At 36.6% G+C, this 21338-nt stretch overlaps 1 protein-coding gene across 2 annotated transcripts; it reads right to left on the bottom strand.

Annotated features, from left to right (window-relative positions):
* Positions 1-1412: 1412 nt before the first annotated feature.
* On the bottom strand, positions 1413-19614 carry OVA4 (Nucleotidylyl transferase superfamily protein). Of its 2 annotated transcripts, none has more exons than XM_028222897.2 (15): positions 19378-19614; positions 19130-19300; positions 18326-18413; positions 17091-17132; positions 13140-13229; positions 12899-13021; positions 11937-12008; positions 11552-11664; positions 11049-11070; positions 10881-10946; positions 7042-7098; positions 6772-6818; positions 6507-6588; positions 5477-5566; positions 1413-1956 (listed from the first exon to the last, which is right to left on the bottom strand). In XM_028222897.2, exons 1-15 carry the CDS (start codon positions 19443-19445, stop codon positions 1822-1824), a joined length of 1266 nt encoding a protein of 421 aa, XP_028078698.1. In that variant the 5' UTR covers positions 19446-19614; the 3' UTR covers positions 1413-1821. The 2 variants fall into 2 exon arrangements, with proteins under 2 accessions (XP_028078698.1, XP_028078699.1); XM_028222898.2 differs by having other exon boundaries at positions 19130-19288; positions 19378-19569.
* Between the last annotated feature and the right edge of the window lie 1724 nt (positions 19615-21338).

The following is a 21338-nucleotide window of genomic DNA, read 5'->3' as shown; positions in this document are numbered from 1 at the left end:
TTGCAAACACAAATAAACATGTCATGCTTCCAAAATTGTGCTCATTTCAGTGAGTACCAGTGGAGAATAAATAGAAGATAAGCCAAATGAAACAGAGAAACAGAAATCATGACCTAAGCCAATCTCAATCATGATTGAAATGAGTGCATTACCTTCGGATTAGCAGACACAGTGGTCCTTGTCAGGTCTCTCTGTCCATCTCTCAGAAATTCCAGCAAAATGTTAAAATAGAGAAGAGGTCAGGCAAGATGCTCCCTTTATTCCATTGCCACCCACAAGAGAGAGAGAGAGGTTTCAGAGTGCCATTGACATCTTGTTGTGTCTCTGCTGTGGTTTTCACAAATGGGTGGTCACTTACCTCCTTTGTAAAAGAAACAAAAGCTGTGGGTGGGTGGGTGATATGGGATGGGATCAGAATATGATTGTAAGTGCTTTTTCCTTTCATTGGAGAAATGGATATTCTTTCTTTTCCATCACTTTCTCCTATACTGATAAGCCACCCACCGTGGACATGATAAACCCTAGTAATATTAAATCCAATTTCAAGAGTTTTTCTGCATACTATGAGGTTCTTTTTATGACATACATTTCAAAAAGATAAAAGAGGGTTTGGAGATAGAGCAAAATTTAAGATGTTTCGCACCAAAACATCGTATATTTGTATATCTACATCTAGCAGAGCACATGGTATATGATCATTATGAATGCCTTCATCAAATCTTCATACGAGACATGAAGTGTTGGCATATTAATGACCAGGCAGAGCAAAAACATGTTTGTACACAGGGTATGCCTATTTAACTAAATAAAGTGATGTTGGAACTCTCTAAGGTTGTGTTTTGATTTATGGATTTGATAGTAAATGATTTTGGAACCATCCGAATAGCTCAAATTTAAATTTGATAGGTCATTTATGAATTTCAAGATTGAATTTAAGAGTTTTGTTATGATGGATTTGAAATAATAATGTAAAAGTAGCTATCTGAAATCTTTCATACTAAGGGTTTTAGTTATGCAAGAATCCTAATAAAATAAAATACTTCTCGTCTCTCTCTAATTTGTTTTCCCCTTTAATTTTTCAATTTACCTATAATATCTTAATATCCTATATTTTTATTTGAAATACATCCATCCATCCAAACGGAGACTAAAAGTTCAACTAGTGAAAGAAATTCTTCATCCAGATCAGAAAATTTGAAGGAGATCAATCTATGAACTACAAACACTTGCAATGTATTGTTAACAATTACTTGAGGAAAACCTTTTAATCTGAACATTGTTAAACATACTGCAAGGAGCAAAACACTACACAACAACTAGATCTGTTTCATGCAAAATATAGTGCGTATTCCATACAATAATAGTGCAACTATACTGACAAAACGGCAATCACCAACCATAAGAAATAATCATTTGGGCGACAAGCCAAGAAGATTTATATTTGCAGCCACAAAAACATTCTCATCAATTGAAACAAAAAAAAGAAAAAAAGTGTTTTCTAATACTAGGTAGCACTCAATCAAACAAACAAAAAACAAAATGAGTATATATTAGATTATATAGTGAAATTTCAATCCACCAAAACCAGTAAAAAATTAATGAATATAAGAATAGACCTATCTGGAAAGCGATGTGTCAGCGTAACCGCATCACAGAATGTGGGCCTCTCCAATAATTTGCATCTTTTCCCTCATCATCAATAATGTGCTCATGGGTATAATCTGGAAACTTGTGGGGAACAATAAATCATCTAAAAGTAAACTTTTGGGTCGCTCTCTCAGTGACTTTTCACATAAGCTCTTCCTGCAGCATAAATTCTACTCATCTCCTCAAGAATCCCATTGCCTGGTAGACATTATTGACAGTAACGTCTGCTATACCTGCAGCTTTCCTGGCACCCTCTGCCAAAACTCTATCCAAATAACCTGCATCAGATATAATTTCCTCGTATCGAAGCTGCAAAAAAGTATGAAGCCAGAATTGATGATGGGGACACCATTAATAAATATCCAAGTGAAAATCAGAACCAACTAGCAAAGAAGGATGAGCAAAGACAAGCTAAGCTCATGCAAGTTCATTGAGCTTGCTCCATTTCTCAGAATCTAGCTCGAAAATGTCAAAAACCTGAATGACTATAATTTTATATTTTAAAGCAGTACTAGTACATTAAATAAGAAGCTCAATCCTTATATGCATGAAGATAGTGATGATCATAAAGTATACTGACACCCAACTGCAAAAGTATAACCATTGCTTTACATGTATAACAATCAAATACTATACACAAGTAGATGCAAAATTAATTACAACTGGACAAACATGACTACTTGAAGTTTAACAAATATGGTGAAAATGCAATTTGTCTCCTCACTTTCGACTTCTAATGTGAAACAATGAGTTCAATAAAAAATAAGCAACAATGTGAAGTTCCACAAAAATTTACACATGCCAGGAGTGCGAAAGACCCTGTCAAATTTCACCAATCAGTCGTCAGATCATAGTTCAACTCAGACTAAGATTGCATGCTGTAACCAAAATTAACTTGGCCTCCATTATTATCATTTCAAAAATTGAGTGGAACTCAGACTAATTCATTGGAAAGTAAATAATAAATGTAGCTTTTTGGGTGCATTCACATCATAGTACCCCCTCCATCCAAAAATGAATGTCATGTTTTGGCATTACTAATCCAAAATTGTCCTTAACAAAGCTAAAAAAATGATTGCTTTGCATGTATAGTATTTGTAAAATATTTTGTTATAAGAGCCAAAATAGGAAAAGTAAAAGAATAATTGCTTTGACTTTTGGGTGCTTCTAAACACACCCAATTTTTCTCTCCATATCTACCGTCTCTTTACGTCCACCATAAAGATTTAAAAATCTCTTCCTTTTTTTCTTTTTCCTTTTTTTTTTTTCTCTACACAACCCTCATGATCCCTCACGATGATGCCCATCATCAAACATTTAAGAGTGGTTTTATATGATCTGGAGTTATTTGGAAGTGGTTTGAGGCAAAGCTATATCAGTTGGAAATAGGAAGATGAAGCTCTATTTGACACTGACATTGGTTCGCCGACCTAGTTTGTCGAATAAAACTAGGTTGTTTGGTAGATCTTGGCCAATTGTTCGGCCAACCAAGTCCGAACATTCCAATAATGTCGGCTAATTAAGGTTGAACATATGTAGATTGTTCAGTCAATTATTTTTTGAATCTGTGAGTCTTTATTCACATTGTGGTTCAAAGATACAAGTAGCCAACTTATGCCAACTTAATTAGTATTCCTGGATAATATTGAGTTGGGACATATTTATATATATATATAATTTAAGAATAGACAAATCTGACGTATGAAGTGATGTGTCTTTTCACATTCCAGATATGTTTAACGTTGGTTGCGCCTATAAATTCCCTACACTTGTGTTATTCACTCACATTAAATATCAACCATACAACATATGACTCCACCAATTGATACAATTGCTACGTATATTGAATCTCAGCTCACTCCAATTCACGAGTCTTTATAAGTGCTTAGTCAAACTGTCAACGATCTTTAAACTCAAGCTCAAAAACATGGAAATTGCTCTTGATGCACTCCAATTGAGAGTCCAAAAGTTAATAGAGAAAAAAGCAAGAGGAAGAGGATGATCTATCCAAGTTCCCGGCTACTAGCCAAAGAAGAAGACGATGATAGTGAGTCTCAAAAAGCGACACATCAATCGACAAATAAATCCCTACTTTTTATTTTTATTTTTATTTTGATAAATATTAATCCCTACTATTGCTTCAATGCCTATAATTTAAGAATTTCTATTATCATTTTTAAAAAATTGTTTATTTAATGTTATTTAAGAAATAAAATTGCTATGTTCTTTCCTTTCTTTGTTATGTATTTTCCCAACTTCAAGAGTCCACTAATGTTTGGCCAACTGTAGTCAAACCTTAGTTACTGGGAATTTGGCTTATTTTAATTGGCTTTTTGGCTGTTTTAGCTTGGCTAAAAAAGTTGTTTTTGGGATGATAGTTGGCTTTTTTTTGGTAGTTGATTTGATAATTGTGAGAAAAAAAGTAAAATGATTATGATTTGGATGTGAGATTTTGCCTTATTGACTATTTTAGCTTATTTTGTCTTTATTGGCTATTTTAGCCAAAAAAGCCACAAACCTAAGTTCCCAAACAGCCCCAAAACAAGGGCAGGGGTGCGAGGGCATATTTTAGTTTCTAAGGTTGGAAATGCTTACAGGAATACATTTTATTTCATACATTAAATATACAACTATACTCTAACAACTATTTTTCTCTGCTTAGTTGTAATATATGTATTAAAGTATAAATAAATATTAGATATTGACGTCAACCACAAATTGTCTTTGTTAAGTATATATAAATATTATGTAAATAGAAAGTATTAGAATAAGTATGGTTGTTTTTCTTTTGTTTCTTTGAGATTTGTATGTTTGAGAAGTTCAATCTCTGTTGGAGAGAGTTTCTTACTTAGAGGAGTGTAATCAAGTTTCCAAATAAGAAAAGTCACCCAAGAGAAAGTTTCCTACTACTAAGAGCTGATCAAATCAATAATGTTCTGCCACATATTGTCAAACATTATTGATCTCTTTGGCTACATTTAGCAGAACAAACAAAAATGTTTGGCCCGTTAGTCTGAACATGTACATAATGTTCCGGCCTGATTAGCCGAACAAAACTCAAACCCAGCAAAAAAAAAAAATTTGTTCTTAAAATCATTAAAGCATGCACCTTTCTGCTGCTGGAATTGCTCCCAAATGACAATTTGCTTGTCCATTAGTAGAACAAATGTAATGGGACTTCACTTCTTTGAGATTGAGTGGATAAGCAAAGAAATTTTGCTTTTATTTTTAAGTAATTTTTGTCCTTAATAGAAATTTCGATTAGGGGTTGAATAATTTTTATAGATTCTGTCATTGCATAAAAAAAAAACCTTATTTGGTGGTGTGGAGAACAAAATTGGGTATTTGGGTGTGTATTTAGAAGCACCCTATACTTTTTCATTGTGAACATCTATTGTGGAGCAGGGAATAATGGAAGTAATACCCTCATTTTGGAATGGAGTACTAATCCATGGATAGTCGTACAAATCCATGGACCTTTGTCAGCGTGTTTATTGCACAAAAATAATCCTATTTACCTATTAGCTTACACATGAGAGCTATTGAAATTCACCACCTTCTAGCTTTTTTTTGGGTGAATAAACCACCTTCTAGCTCAAACCATAAGAGACAAGAATGGTACTGAAATTGGAACTTTCGACTCAATTTTGGCATGTGTATTTACTTTAGCAAACCATAAATGCCCAAAACTTCTGGGCAAGCCAAAAGTTTATAAACAACCGACTCTCAGCCACAGCACAAGAATGCACCTCAAATGCTTCAAAACCACATAGTATATGAGCAATTGTATACAACTAATCATGAAGGCATCACATTTAGGAGGAAAAACCTGGATGGGATCTAGATGATCAATCAAAGCATCCGTAAGAAGGTTCTTGAATGTGCCCCAGTTCATATCTTGGCATTCTTGTGCAACTTCCTGTAATAGAAAAATGTCCAGTACACACTTGAAGCACGTTAAAAGCTAAGAGGAGGATAATAACTACTAATAAGTTGTCATAATTTGATATCATAGTGCCCTCAATGAAAAGGCGATCAGATAGGAATTCTAATCTAAACACATTACCAAAAATTTTAGAATAATGAGTAATTCATTTCTAATTAAAATTGTATGCCCTACCGTTTCTGGTCCATATATTGAATTCAAGCATGAGACTATATCACTAATAAGATGATATGACACTTAATCATGACAGACGTAAATATTTATGGACAGCAGAAGCCTATTTTCATGGAGATTTTCTTATCAATTAAAGCAATTACAAGTTTCTCTGACACATCCATTCATTATATTCCACACTCGTAACCACACAAAATTTGTCACATCAAGCAATTACTGTTCACAATTGCATAAACAAAATCTATATATTTCCCCTGCCCAACGAACCAAGCTTCAGTTTTGTAATCATACCGGCACAATCAAACCAAAAGACAGGACCCACTAGGCTTTGTGAATTTATTCGTTTAAAAACGACTTACTCCTTTAATCAATGCCACATTTGTTTAATGTTAACAGAGATGTCAATGAGTTGATCCAGATTGGAATCCGACGAGCAACAATGTGGGGTTTAAAAAAAGATTGCTTATATCTGTCCCAAAAGAGAACAGTATCACATCATGTTCCATGAATTGCTACATTAGTAGCTACTTCATTTAACAATTGGCTCAAATAACATAAGGTTAATTAAATATCCTGTTCCAACCAAACTGTAAGTAGAAATGATCATCACATTCAAACAATCACCAGATTCCAACAAATAAAATTTCAAATCAATTTATACATATGGATAGATGCAACATCAAGAATAGAATTAAAGTACGGATGCTATTAATGAAATAATAGATGTGAACTCCAATACCTGTTTTGTCCTGCCTGTAACGACCTGATATATTGAAAGAAGGTTGTTGGATTCAGGTCTGTCAGGGTTGTCAAATTCCAGGCTGCATAATTTACAGATGAAAGAGAAAGGGGCTTATCACACTTCATGGAAATAAGTAATTTTGCAAGAAATGAGTAGACAAATAGAAAAAGAAAAAAATTCTGGGCAGGATAATTAGCATGCAGAATAACAACATAGAAATAAATGCTCAGCAAAATCAGGAAAAAAAAATGCAAGTACTAACCCTGGAAATGAGTCAGTCTTGCAACGTTTTATCTTGTTTGCTATTACCTACAGAACAGAAACAAACTTACGTCATGTATCAAGAAAACATTATGGTAGACAACACCAAATTGGACAGGAACCAGAACTTGGTTTCCTAGGTGAGAAGAATTTAGTTAAAATGAGTACAGATTAATGGAATAGATGCACAAAACGATCATCCTACAAAATATAAGTTATGAAGAATAGTCAACGAGAAGAGGCAAATTAAGGCAATACGTATACAACTCACATCTTTTGGATCAAGCAAATTAATTCGAGACTGATCAGAAGGTGCAGACTTGGACATCTACAAACAAACAAAACAAAACAAAAAGTGTGTAAATTGATATAAAAATAAAAAAGTCTGGTGCAACAATATATTCAGACATCACCTAAAAGCATACACCAGTGGAGTTGGCACACAGCAAGAAAGTAGACATTTTCTTATTGGAGAAGAAACTATTCTCCCCAAGGAAATAGATATTCTTCTAATACATTCCTTCTAGCCTCTCAGTCCAAATTTAAAGCCCCATCACAAGAGGAGAAAAGAAGGTACTGTGAATTGATTGTTTCATGCAACTGAGGAGAAAAGAATTGTCTTCATTTTCGTGGAGGACATCTTGTCCTCACATGTTTGTATTTTCCTGATTTTTTAATCAGTCATGAGAATACAGTGTTAGAATTTACCATCACCGACCACCAATTTACCATCACCTACCACCACCTACTCCTCACCTACTACACTCACCCTCTCCTATATAATGAGCCACTCACCATTTGTAATACACAACAACACAATACATCAATCAATAATACATTTCTCTATTTCTTTTTATACATTGCATTTTTTACATGGTATCAGAGCATAAGATTTAAGCCTGTATTTCTTTGTCACCGGCGGGCAGCCGGCCGGCAACTTTGCCTTTGCTGCCCGCTGGAATTTTCTACACATACCTTCCACTCTCCGCAGCGTCTTCGGACCCCTCTCTCACCTGCCACACTTCCAAGGTCACTTTCGCAACTGGGTTTTTTTTTTTTTTTCTTCGTTCCTCTGACCCAAGAGAAGAAGGGTCAGACCCTTGCTATAGCCAGCAGCTGTCTTCATAGACAATATATCCTCTAATCCTCACTCTTCTCAACTGCAACTTCACTTGGTGTCTTTTCTTCAGACACTGGTTCCGTTGCCGGGACAGCATCCGTTGCTTCAGCTGCATCTGTCATCACCTCTGGAGCCTCTTCTGCAGGGACCGGTGCAGCATTAGCAACAACAGAGGAGACAAAAGAATGCAACTACCGAAGTTACTGAAGAATGCAACCACTACCCACAGACCTCCATTTGATGAACTCCATTTCCGGCAAATTCAGAGCAACAATTGGCTTGACTTCCGCTAAACTGAGGTGCTTCTGTGCTTCATCCTCCCCAAATTCGACAAGCACCAAGCTCTTTCTCTCTCTCTAATAATCCACCCACATGCCCCAGCTTTTTCCCTTTACACAACACCACTCCCTACGCACTCACATCTTCTTATTATTTCTTTCATTTCTTTTTATTTTTCTTTCACTTTCCCATGCCCCACGATATTTCCCTTTCCAAAAAAAAAAAAAAAAAAAAAAACAAACAAACTCTCTCGGCAGCTTTGACACATAAACAAATACACTAAAATAAACAATACCCACACTACACTGCTCCACTATTCTGCCACACACTCCCACTTTCTATATTTTAATAAGATGAATGCCTCACTTTTCCACCACACATACATGCACGACATCCACTATCTCACCTTTATTTTCATTATTATAAAACACTACCCCAATTTTATATAAACTTTTCTATTCTCACTTTTCTCCACCACCCAACACCATCATCACATTTTCCACCGCCCAACTTTCTTTATTTTATATATATATATATATATCTCTTTTTATTATATTCTTTAAAAAAAAAAAAAAAAAAAAAAACAACAACAACAACAACAACAACAAAAAAAAAAAAAAAAAAGACCACCAAACAAACAAAACCCCAACCCCGTTTACCAATTTGCACAACCACCCATCTTTTATTCATCTCAGGGATCAACCCCGATCACATTTTTACACCAAACAAAACAAAAAAAAAACAAAACAAAACAACACAAACAAAAAAAAAAAACAAAACAAAACACACACACAAAAAAAAAAAAAAAAAAAAAAAAAACAACAACAACAACAAAACAAAACAAAACAAAAACCAAAAATACAACCAAACACATCCACAGGCGGGATTTTTCTTCTCTACTCTGCTGCCGGTCTCTTCTTCTTGCCTCCGTCCTGCGCGGTCCTTGACGGTGTTGCCTCCGTGTTTCCCACTCCACTGGGCACGATCACTCCACCATACTCCTCTACTGCAGCATATGGCGGACCTCCAAATCGGAACATCACGGTGGCCTTCCGCTTCAGCTCCTTATTTTCCGCCTTTAGCACACTTATCTCTGCTCGCGCATCCTTATACATGCGTTGGAGCAGAGCCAGCTGGGAGTTTAACTGCTGCACCTCATTTGCCCTACTCTGCAGCCGGTTCGACAAATTTGTAACCGCAGTCATGGTTTCCACACATGACTTCAGAGTATACTGATTGGCCTCAATATCAGTTTGCACCGCCATTTTTTGCTCCACCGACCGCATCGGAAAGTTCAAAGGAGCAAACCCAGAAGTGTTTAGTTGGGGTTCACTGGCCACCGCACCAGTTATTTCTCTTGTGGACTCGTTCAGTTCTGGAAAGAGCGTAAGCAGACCACGGGAAGAGGAGGCCATGTTCTGGGTAGCTGGACGGGAAGAAGAGGCCATGTTATGGTTGCTGAGTGTTTCAGAGATGGGTTGGTTACAGAGTGTTTACAGAGTGTTACCAGTGTATCTCTCTCAGCACAACGAAGAGTTTTTCAGAGCAATTCGCAGGTTTTTTGTCTCAGCCTCTGCCTCAGCCTCAGGTTCAGTCTTGGTTATATAGCCGAGGCAGCCACGCGCATCGCGCGCCTCTTGACGCCCGACAACTTGGCACGCCTTTTGATGGCACGCCTTTTTATGGATTGAGCACGCCTTTTGATGGCACGCCTTTTTATGGATTGGGCACGCCTTTTGATGGCACGCCTTTTGAAAGATTGGGCACACCTTTTGAGGGTGCGACTTTTTAAGGGTCCGACAAGACTCTGTAAACTGTCCCGACATAGATTCCGGTTAGTTTCTACAAGGGTCCGACAAGACTCTGTAAACTGTCCCGACATAGATTCCGGTTAGTTTCTACAAGGGTCCGACAAGACTCTGTAAACTGTCCCGACATTGATTCCGGTTAGTTTCTACAACGGTCCGACATGACCCCATAAACTGTCTTCTACATCGGTCTGACACCGCCATCCAGTGTCCTCTACACCGTTATGACACCACCATACAGTTTCCTCTACAACGTTATGACACCCCCATACAGTGTCCTCTACAACGTTATGACACCACCATTCAGTGTCTTCACCAATGGTCTGACACGACCATACAGTGTCTCCTATCCTTTTTTATTTTTATGTATTTTCTTGTTTTGTTCCTCTTTTCAAACTCAAGTTGGTTAGTTTCTATCCTCCTTGAGTTTGCGGGGGGCTGTTAGAATTTACCATCACCGACCACCAATTTACCATCACCTACCACCACCTACTCCTCACCTACTCCTCACCTACTACACTCACCCTCTCCTATATAATGAGCCACTCACCATTTGTAATACACAACAACACAATACATCAATCAATAATACATTTCTCTATTTCTTTTTATACATTGCATTTTTTACATACAGGAAAGATTTCATGAACACCACTTATTCTTATAGTCAAAACTCTGGCTCCTCAACTCAAACTACTGCCAATCTCTAGGCAAATAGTGACATGACATAGCCAAAATATGAGGTCAAGTAACAGACAAAACAAGTGGTGAAAAACCAAGATATATGTCAATGTTATACAACCTTAAAATTAATCCTTTTTTGGAATTATATGAGTTCTACAATGGTGGAAAAACAAGTTTATGCTAACATTAAACAGAAAATTACAAAAAGTAAATTTAAACCTTTGAAAGACCGTCAGTGAGCGACATCACTCGGGCTCCAGCAGGTGGAATGAGGGCCTCAGGAATCTACATCAGCAAACTAATTTAGGTCAAATTGACTTAACTAGTTATGATATTTAATTAGCTGAAGTGAAGCGTATCAACCACGAATCAAAGAACAGATTCCACCTTAAAAATTGCACCACCTCGCCTGTTAACAAAATGAAATAAACAATGAACTCTCTAATTCAAAATTACCAAATAATAACAATAATTATAAGAATACTAACTATTACCAAAAAATAACGGTTAAGGGTTTGGCAATTGTTTTCTTTCATCTGTATTGATCTTTTTTTTTAATTTTCAAAAAGCTTTACACTTTTAGGCTCAACTAGACTAGATGGGCCTGAAAAGCAATTAAAAAAAATTGAAAAAAAATCCACTGATGACAACAAAAAAAAAAGGTCCATTTTTTGGCTTTTTTGGTTCTTTAGAGAACTTTTTTGGATTTTTTCAAAAAATAATAATAATTTTAAAATTTTTCTGGGGACCTGAAAAGTTTTTTAAAAAAAAAATTCACTAAAGACAAAAAGTTTGGAAAAATGTGACTTTTTAGCCGCTCCCAATCAGAGATGCATAATTAACAAGCCAAAAAGTATTTTAATGACCATCCTAACTAATATGCTTCTCACCCTCCCAATTTCTTCCACTTCCTTCCTCCATATGAATAATTAACCCGCTCAGCCAGCTCTCTAGTCAACTCTAGATGTTGTTTCTGATCCTCACCAACTGGAACGAAGTCAGACTGCAGAGAAATGCTGCAATATATAAGAATGATGCATGTTCAAGGTAATGGTCATCAACATGTGAAATCAATTAGTCACAATTACAAGAGCGAAAGATTTCAATTAAATCTTAAACAAATACAACCATAAAGTAATCCAAAAATGGATGACTAATCTGTTTTGGCAAGTCTACGAATGAAATAGAAGAGTACAAAACGACATCATTTATAAAGGCATGAAATTTAAGTATGTCCTACCAAATTAATGCTGCATAAATAAATAAAACAACCACCTGATACAAAAGAATATCAGCGGCCATCAGGACAGGATAAGTCAATAGACCAACCCCAATATTTTCATCCCCCTACAAACCAAAATAAAAGAGCAAAAGTTTATTTGAAGAAATTAAAAGATATAACATTGTGTAAACTGTAAAGGCACTAGGAAAAAAGTAACAATATGCAAGAGACATCTATAGTGAAAGAGACAAAATGCAGACTCTGATACTGAGAACTGCTATTCTCAAACATTCGTATGTAAGGTTGTATATTTTTCGCTATGTTTGGTAGGTCAGGGAAAAAAAAGAGGGAGAAAAGAAGAGAAAGAAAAGAAGAAGAAAAAAAAAAAAAAAGAAAAGAAAGGAAAGAAATTATAATTATTTTCTTTGTTTGGTTGAGAAGATAAAAAGGGAGGAAATCTCTAAACATTGTTCTGGGGTTTGTACCTTATGCTTAATCCGTTGTACCTAATCTTTTTGTATGATGTTCACCAGACATTTGACTACAAAACTCCAACCATGTTATTTCTAGCTGATCTTCAGATGTCTAAACATCAAAAGAATATTAGAAAATAGGAATGTGTGTGTATAAACCAGAGGTTCTAAAACAGTGAAATAAAATGTGTATTTCTGATATTGAAAATCTGTTGCATTGCCATATGAAATGAATTCCTACAGGAGCTACAAAAATCACTTTCAATTAAAACCCGGAGCAAATTAGTCTTTTTTTCATCTCCAAAATTCAGTATAAATTTATTACATTTCACAACAGAAAAGAAGCATCATTCAGATCTTGCAGAAGTAACTTGATTAAAGCATTCAAGAAACAAAGACTTAGCCCAAGGAAGAGACGAGTTTGACCCTCTTGCATGTTTTGGAATTGCACGTAAGAGGCCATTGAATTTCTTAAGAAAGTAATATAACAAAAATTAACATAAGACAATGTTAAGATAAAGCTGCATACAGCAAAGACGCACCGCCTTGCGGGATTTTTCTTTAAACTGAATCATTCTGTTCAGCCAACCAATTGGGGTGGCAGAACTCAGTAACCACATCAATTCTACATGAGCACGAACATGAGACTGTACAAAGATAGAAGCCTGTGCAGATTAAGACAAGTTAATAATAAGTCAACCATTCACATTTGGGAATTAAATGAACAAGCATTATTTTCAGAATCTGTAACAACATAATAGAGGACAAATAAGTGAACCAGACCTTGGAGGTGTCAACACCACACGCCATATAAATAGCTGCCGTTTCTTTTGTTACTCTAGATAATTCTTTTGCATCATATGGTAGAGTAATCTGCGAGTGGAAAAACAAAGGGTGCTTGGAAGGAATTTACAAAAACATGAAAGGTCCACCAATAAAAGCATCACAATCCCATGTGCAACAAAAATCACATTTTCTCAAATCAATTTTCTTCTTATTCAAAAAGAAAAAATTATTAAAAACAAAATAGAATAAAAATACTTCAGTTCACAAGTCAAACATGCTCCAAAACCACCTCTTCCCACGGCATACCATCCACTTTTTTATGGATCTTTAAATAACTATCAACTTTTTTATGTATATCACAAAAGCTTTTAATAGAAAGGTTCCTCAATAAAACACAGGTGCAAGGACTGAAACAAATAATAGATCAATGCAGAAAAATGCAGACATAGATGTTAAAATCCACCTACTCTCCACCTACTTCACCCACTTAAACCTACTCCACTAAACCTAACCCACTACACCACTACCACCTCCACTTCACCTACTCCTTACCTACTACACACTCACCCTCTTCTATATATAGGAATCATGAATCATTGTAATCTAAATCAACATAAATCAATCAATAATACATTAATTTTTACATGGTATCAGAGCAAGGTTAAGAAGCTAGTAATTCTGCTTCACCGGCGGGCGGCAGCCTCGCCTTGGCCGCCCGCCGGACCTCCACACATTCCTTCACTCCGCTGCCACAAATTCCACATCTCTCTCTCAATTTCTTTTACACTCTCCTGGCATCAAAACAAGGAGACCCACGGCTCTCTCTCCCTCTCTCTAGATTTAGTATATACAGAGAGCTATGGAGTCTAAGCCAAGCTTACTGAGGAACATTCTGGTTCGACTCTTTGTCTTCAGTGTTCTCATCATCGCCGTCCGATTCGCCTACGTCGTCACCATCAGAGGCGAATCCTGCGATCTCGGAAGTTTCTGCTTCTTTTCCTCGCCGGAAAATCTCAACCTCGTGATCGGCGTCCAAAATCGCAGGTCATCGGCGATCATTTCAAACGACGCCGCCCTGATTGCATCGTCAGCGACATGTTCCATCCCTGGACTGCCGACCTTGGTGCTCGCCTCAACATTCCCAGGTTCTTGTTCTATGTTACAGAGACATTTGCTTTTCCGGGTCTCCCCGATGATAACATCATATTTACCAAGAGAAAAATCCCATACTGGTTTAAGGAGAAAGGAACTGGTTATGGACAAATAATTGACGAGGTCATGTTACTTTCCAACCCATGTGCACTTTTGTTTTTATTCTACTTTTTGACATACCAACTCATGTGCACCTTTTTTTTTTTCTCTTTTATTCTACTTTTTGACCCATCATTCCACCACCTTCCTCTTTTTTTCTAAATCATATTTTTATCACCGCCCACTCCATGATACCTATTTTTTATTATTATTATTATTATTATTATTATTATTATTATTAAAAAAAAAAAAAAAAAAAAAAAACAAACACCATTGCAAACCATTTACAAATTTGCACAACCAATCATATTTTATTTATCTCAGGGAACAACCCCGATCACACTTTTACACACACACACACACACACAAAAAAAAAAAAAAAAAAAAAAAAAACCAAACAAACAAAACAACCACATTCACCGGCGGGATTTTTTTTTCTTCTCTACTCTGCCGCTGGTCTCTTTTTCTTGCCTCCGTCCTGGACGGCCCTTGACGGTGTTGCCTCCGTGCTTCCTAGACCACCAAGCAAGTTGCCTCCACCCTGCTCCTCCACTACAGCATATGGCGGACCTCCAAATCGGAACATAACGGTGGCCTTCCGCTTCAGCTCCTTATTTTCCGCCTTTAGCACACTTATCTCTGCTCGCGCATCCTTATACATGCGTTGGAGCAGAGCCAGTTGGGCGTTTAACTGCTGCACCTCATTTGTTCTACTCTGCAGCCGGTGCGACAAGTTTGTGACCGCAGTCATAGTTTCAACACAGGACTTCAATGTATACTGATTAGCTTCAATATCCGTTTGCCCTGCCATTTTTTGCTCCACCGACCGCATCGGAAAGTTCAACGGAGCAAAACCAGAGGTGTTTGGTTGAGGTTCACAGGCCACCGCACCAGTTATCTCTCTTGTTGACTCGTTGAGGTCGGGAAAGAGAGTGAGCAGACCACGGGAAGAAGAGGCTATGTTCTGGGTAGCTGAACGGGAAGAAGAAGCCATGTTTTTGGGTTGCTGAGTGTTTCAGAGAAGGGTTGGTTACAGAATGTTACAGAGAACGAAGAGGTTTCAACTGGTTTGTTATGCTTCCAAGCCTCGGACTTCGCTTTGGTTTATAAAGACAGAGACGACGAGGCCGACACGCGCTTTGTCAATCACGTGCATCGCCGCGTGTCAGGCGCCCCTTTTGATGGCTCGACGCTTTCTGTCGGGCACGTCTTTTGATGAAGTGGGCGCGCCTTTTGATGGCACGCCTTTTTATGGATTGGGCACGCCTTTTTGATGGCACGCCTTTTGACAGATTGGGCACACCTTTTGAGGGTGCGACTTTTTAAGGGTCCGACAAGACTCTGTAAACTGTCCCGACATTGATTCCGGTTAGCTCCTTCATGGGTCCGACAAGACTCTGTAAACTGTCCCGACATTGATTCCGGTTAGCTACTTCATGGGTCCGACAAGGCTCTGTAAACTGTCCCGACATTGATTCCGGTTAGTTTCTACAAGGGTCCAGCAAGACTCCGTAAACTGTCACAACATTATCTGCTACAACGGTCCGACATGACCCCGTAAACTGTCTTCTACAACGGTCCGACATGACCCCATAAACTGTCTTCTACATCGGTCTGACACCGCCATCCAGTGTCCTCTACACCGTTATGACACCACCATACAGTGTCCTCTACATGGTTATGACACCCCCATACAGTGTCCTCTACAACGTTATGTCACCACCATCCAGTGTCTTCACCAATGGTCTGACACGACCATACAGTGTCTCTTATCCTCTTTTATTTTTATGTATTTTCTTGTTTTGTTACTCTCTCCAAACTCAAGTTGGTTAGTTCCTATCCCCCTTGAGTTTGCGGGGGGCTGTTAAAATCCACCTACTCTCCACCTACTTCACCCACTTAAACCTACTCCACTAAACCTAACCCACTACACCACTACCACCTCACCTACTCCACTAAACCTAACCCACTACACCACTACCACCTCCACTTCACCTACTCCTTACCTACTACACACTCACCCTCTTCTATATATAGGAATCATGAATCATTGTAATCTAAATCAACATAAATCAATCAATAATACATTAATTTTTACAATAGATTCAAAATTGTGATAATGCTCCTAATGTTCTTTAATACATGTCATACGGTGCCTTAATTCAGATTTTGTTACAAAGCCTGTTCACTTGGTGAAGGATTCTTCAATGCTAATATGATTAAATATTATGACAATTACATAATTTGAGGGCAGATTCACAGTTGGATTTCATCTTTAGGTAACGTTTCACAATGTCCAGGTAAATGAATAGCATAACATATCCTCTTGGCTAATTTAATTATAAGCCTACAAGTCTATGCTCAAAGTTCAAAAGCCTGTGAAAATTCTTCTATAGTTTAGTTGCAAATATCGCATGGCAGCCTAGCCACGTTATCGCATTTGAATATATTAAGCTACATAATGGTATTGTGACATCGAGATAGCTACCAAACTGATAATTGCTTCGATTTAAATTATCCGGAGGATGCCTTATATATCAAAATGTTATCTACCAAACTGATGATACTTTCAAGTATTACAAGTGCAAACCAGCTGCTCGTAAACTAACTCAGGAAGCACCACCACATTCACCAAGAGAAAAATTAATTGAAATATTACATGAAATTAAAAAAAGTAGGGGGTACAACTAAACATACCGCATGCAGGTCAACGATGAAGAAGAGAGTATCATAAGCATTCTGCAAGGAGCAAACCAGAACAAGAAAGACCAGATAACTTCAGAGTAAAAAACTAGAACATATGTTAGCAGAAAAATCAATTAGGCCACTAATAGCTGATGCCTCCACTGGCAAGTTTCCCTTCAAACAAAGTGTGGCAGATTGAATCCTACAGATTAGAACAGAAAAGCATCCCCTATTTCACATTTCCCATGCTTATGCACATAAATATGGTATATCATCAATCCAAAGGAGCAATTTAGCAGCTATTTAGTAAGCAGAGATGAGTCAGCCACTTTCGAAATATATTTGAAGCAATAATGCAAAGTTGCACTGTATAACCAACCAACCATTTATGACCGTCCATGATATGCATGCAAACAAAAAATATGAGGACGAATCCAAATAGGCTTTTTTAAGTCTCCATTCATGAGTGTTACATAACCATATATCCTAAGGTGAAAAGACACTATAATGCGTTCAAAATTGAAGATATCTTGGGGTCATCTTCACATGTCAAAGAAACTGGACCAAAGCCCATATATGGATGGGAATGGACATGTAGAAACTAGTCTAACCGTCAGCTAAATGGGCCTATCTTGATGTAAAATGTTAAACATAGGTAAGAAAAAACCAAAAATAATAAGTCCACAATTCAAACTGGGTTGCCCTACACACACGGGTTTAAAGCTGAAACAAATTTAGTGGTCTAGCTGACAATCCAACCAGTCCAACTAACAGATTGAATATGTTTAAGGACACAAAATTTTATGTATGTAATGTCAAGCACCATTAACTACTGATATGAGAGAGACTTGATATTGCCCCACCCACACCAAATACAGAGGGGAAAAAAAGGGTCAATTGAGGGCACTTCAGCTAAGGTTATTATGACTAAGTTACAAAACTTTCAATTCCCACACCCATTCTCACTTCTATTGATATGGGTGATAACCATCACCCAAGTAACACATGCATTCCCTTATTATCATACATGAATTAGCAGTAATGTTGTGTAACTGTGCAAAGAAGAAGAGTTCACCAAAAGATTACTAATCCAGCAAAGAAGAATGGTGCTTGAACTGTTACACTTCAGAAAATAAAAGTGAAAACAACAACATAATATAACACCATTACATTCATAGAACAACAGATACCATTATCAAATTTTGGTCAAAATACACACATCTTATATAATTTAAAATTAACACAACCTGCAACGAAACCCAATTTTTTATGGCACCAAGATAATTGCCGAGGTGTATAGATCCTGTTGGCTGAACTCCAGACACTATCCTCTTCCTGTAAATGGGAAAAAATTTCAAAAAAGATTATCAAAAATTCAAAAACAAAATATAGCATATAGTAAAGAGCTATACAGTAGTGTTATGAAATATGGGGAAGCATCAATATGAAACATAATCAATATTATGCATAAGCATATGGCTGATTATTGCCAATATTTTTTTTCTCTTTTTGGACCAATTAGCCTTATCACTATCAACTTAAAACTAAAGTGTGCTGATGTAGAATTGAGTAAATAAAGAAATTGATTACAACAAACAATAATTCGGTTAGGCTAGATCAATCTGGAACTGTTCATATAATATTGAGCCGAATATGTAATAAAAAATTGGTTAGGCTAGAAAAAGTTTTAAGGCATAAAAACATAATTTCGAAAAAAAAGAGAAATTTTTTTCCAAATTATAAGAACAAAAAATAAATATACGTGTATACAAGATAGTAACTTTTTTTGAATACAGCCACAATTTGTCATAATAGGAGCACAAGCAACTTATGTAGAACCCATTATAGATTTAAATATCAGCATGCTAAATTTCAAATATACCCGCAAAAAAATAAACAAATAGTTTGAGAAGCACCATCACATAATGAGAATCAAGCTCTGATTTTTTATCATTAAGATGAGAGAAAAACGTAAAGTTAAAATCCAGATTTTAACTGCAATGTAAACAAAATTCCAATACAAACCAGCCCAAACAGTGACGGAAAAATACTTTACAGAACTTGAAGAAGCCTCAGGGGCAGTGGGTTCCGAAGCTGAGAGGCTGCAACAGCATCGAGAATCTGCAACACCGCTGTGCCCAGTTGGAAGCCGAGGATGACGAATTGCTATGTGTGTTCTCAATAATCTACTCACATCTATACCGCAAGACCTGCTTGAAATTCTGAAAATTTACTGCTAAATTGTCAAGATTGTACTACACTGAATAGTTAGAGAGAGAGAGAGAGAGAGAGAGAGTACGGTGACGAGGTGAAGCGAGGGGGAGAATTGGAGAGAATGAGGAAGTGAGAGAGAAGTGAGCGCCCCATTGTTTACTCTGGTTGGGCTGGGGAGTTTGGGGATATGATGACGATGATGTAGCACAGCAAGCCAAAGCGCTGCTGAGGGTTTAGCGTGTTCCGCAGCTTTTATTCGGATGGATAGACTGATCCCTCGTTTGAGAAAAGCCTATTTTAATATCTTTTGGTTGCGTTTCCAAATAATGATTCTACACATAAGAGCATCTCCAATGCACTAGGCATATAATACTTGTTAGTTAAAATGCCTAGTGTGATTCACTTTTTTCAATTCCAACGCACTAGGCATATGATTAGGCATTTTGGCTCAACTCATATTCACTAGCTACATGTAGCTAGCCTTCAACGCTAGGCAAAATGTATTCAATCATTAGGATCATTTCCCTCCATCTTTGTTGTTGACGTGGCATTCTATAAAATTAATAGTATTTGGATTAATAGCTAAAATAAAGAGCATGGTTGGAGTAAAAACATAAAACAGTTAATAGGCAAAATAAAATATATACTTTATAGTAATATTTAGATAGGTAAAATGCCTACTACCGTTGGAGATGCTCTAATGATTCTACATTCAAATATCAGGGCTTTTTCTCAAAATAAGTCACTTTTGTATTTTATTTCTTAAATTAGGCCAACTTCTGACAAAATTTTTAAAATAAGCTGAAGCGCCATTTCGATTCACACTTTTACTGTGAGAAGGTCGAAATTTGATGAACAGTGTAATCGCTATTCCAATTAGCGAGTTTGATTAAGAAAACGCTGTTGCAAATAGCGCTTCATTTGGTTTGTGAAGAAAACGCTATTCTGAATAGCGCCTTCACTGTGCACTTACAAACTCGCCATTTCTAATAACGCTTTCAGACAGCATAAAACACACCCAAGCCACGTTTTTTACACTTCTCACACTCAGCTCTCGATCTCCCTCTGCTCTCTCACCCTCAGCTCTCGATCTCCTTCTGCTCTCGATCTCTCTCACTCTCTCTCTCTCGATCTCCCTCTGCTCAACTCTCACTGTCGCTCTCGCTCTCCCGCTGGTCTCACTCTCTGTCTCTGTCTCCGTGGTATGGCTCTGTCTTTTTTCCTGAATTTTATGTATTTATTTATTGTGTTTGTGAATGTGTGTTTGTGAAAATGTGAATGTTACGGTTTTAAATGTCAATTATTAAATGTGTTGGTTGTAATGTGTTAGGGTTTTTTATCAGTGTTGTGAAAATGTTAGGGTTTGAAATTTTGCTTCTGAATCAGAAATCAGAAATTATGTTTGTGAATAATTTGAAATGTCTATATTTCGAAATCATCTTCTGAAGAAAATATAGACATCTTCTTCACCAATATTTGTTCACCTATATTTGAGCTAGATACCATACTTGTTGAATTGGAATATAGACATTTTGAGCTAAATGTCTATATTTGATCTATACACAAAATCATCTTCTTCACATATATTTGTTGAATTGGAATTATGAAAATGTCTATATTTTGATATTTGAAAGCAGAAATTGGAATTTTGAAATTATGCTTGTGAATCAAAATGTCTATATTTTTTTGGGAATTTTGAATTGTGTATAAATCAACCTATATTTGTTGAAATGGAAATTTTATTTGTTGCTTGTTAAGAGGAATTAAAAGGAAATTAGGTTTTGAAATTAGGGTTTTAAAAGTAATTTTTTTTAACTAAGAATAAAATTAAAAAAATTGAAATTCATATAATTGATAATTGTTAATGTCATATTATGAAATTCATATAATTGAGAATTGAAAATTGAAAATCATTTTATGAAATTCATGAATTCAGATATTTATGAGTAACATAACTAAGAGTTTATTTGAACTGGAATTTGGAATTTTTCATGAACCAAATAACATATGGCCCCATGAGTGTGGACTGTTCACCAATTATCCCTA

The sequence above is a fragment of the Camellia sinensis genome, chromosome 13 (assembly GCF_055761805.1).
Source record: "Camellia sinensis isolate YWXY chromosome 13, ASM5576180v1, whole genome shotgun sequence".
Classification (NCBI taxonomy): domain Eukaryota; kingdom Viridiplantae; phylum Streptophyta; class Magnoliopsida; order Ericales; family Theaceae; genus Camellia; species Camellia sinensis.
Note: the sequence above shows the minus strand (reverse complement) of the source record. Positions and strands in the feature narration are given on the sequence as shown.

Coding starts and splice junctions, on each gene's coding strand:
- OVA4 (XM_028222897.2), bottom strand. CDS start 19,445: ATGGGGCGCTCACTTCTCTCTCACTTCCTCATTCTCTCCAATTCTCCC. Junction 6,589..6,771: donor AAGACTGACTCATTTCCAGG/GTTAGTACTTGC, acceptor TAAATTATGCAG/CCTGGAATTTGACAACCCTG. Junction 5,567..6,506: donor TTACAGGCAGGACAAAACAG/GTATTGGAGTTC, acceptor TTTCTATTACAG/GAAGTTGCACAAGAATGCCA.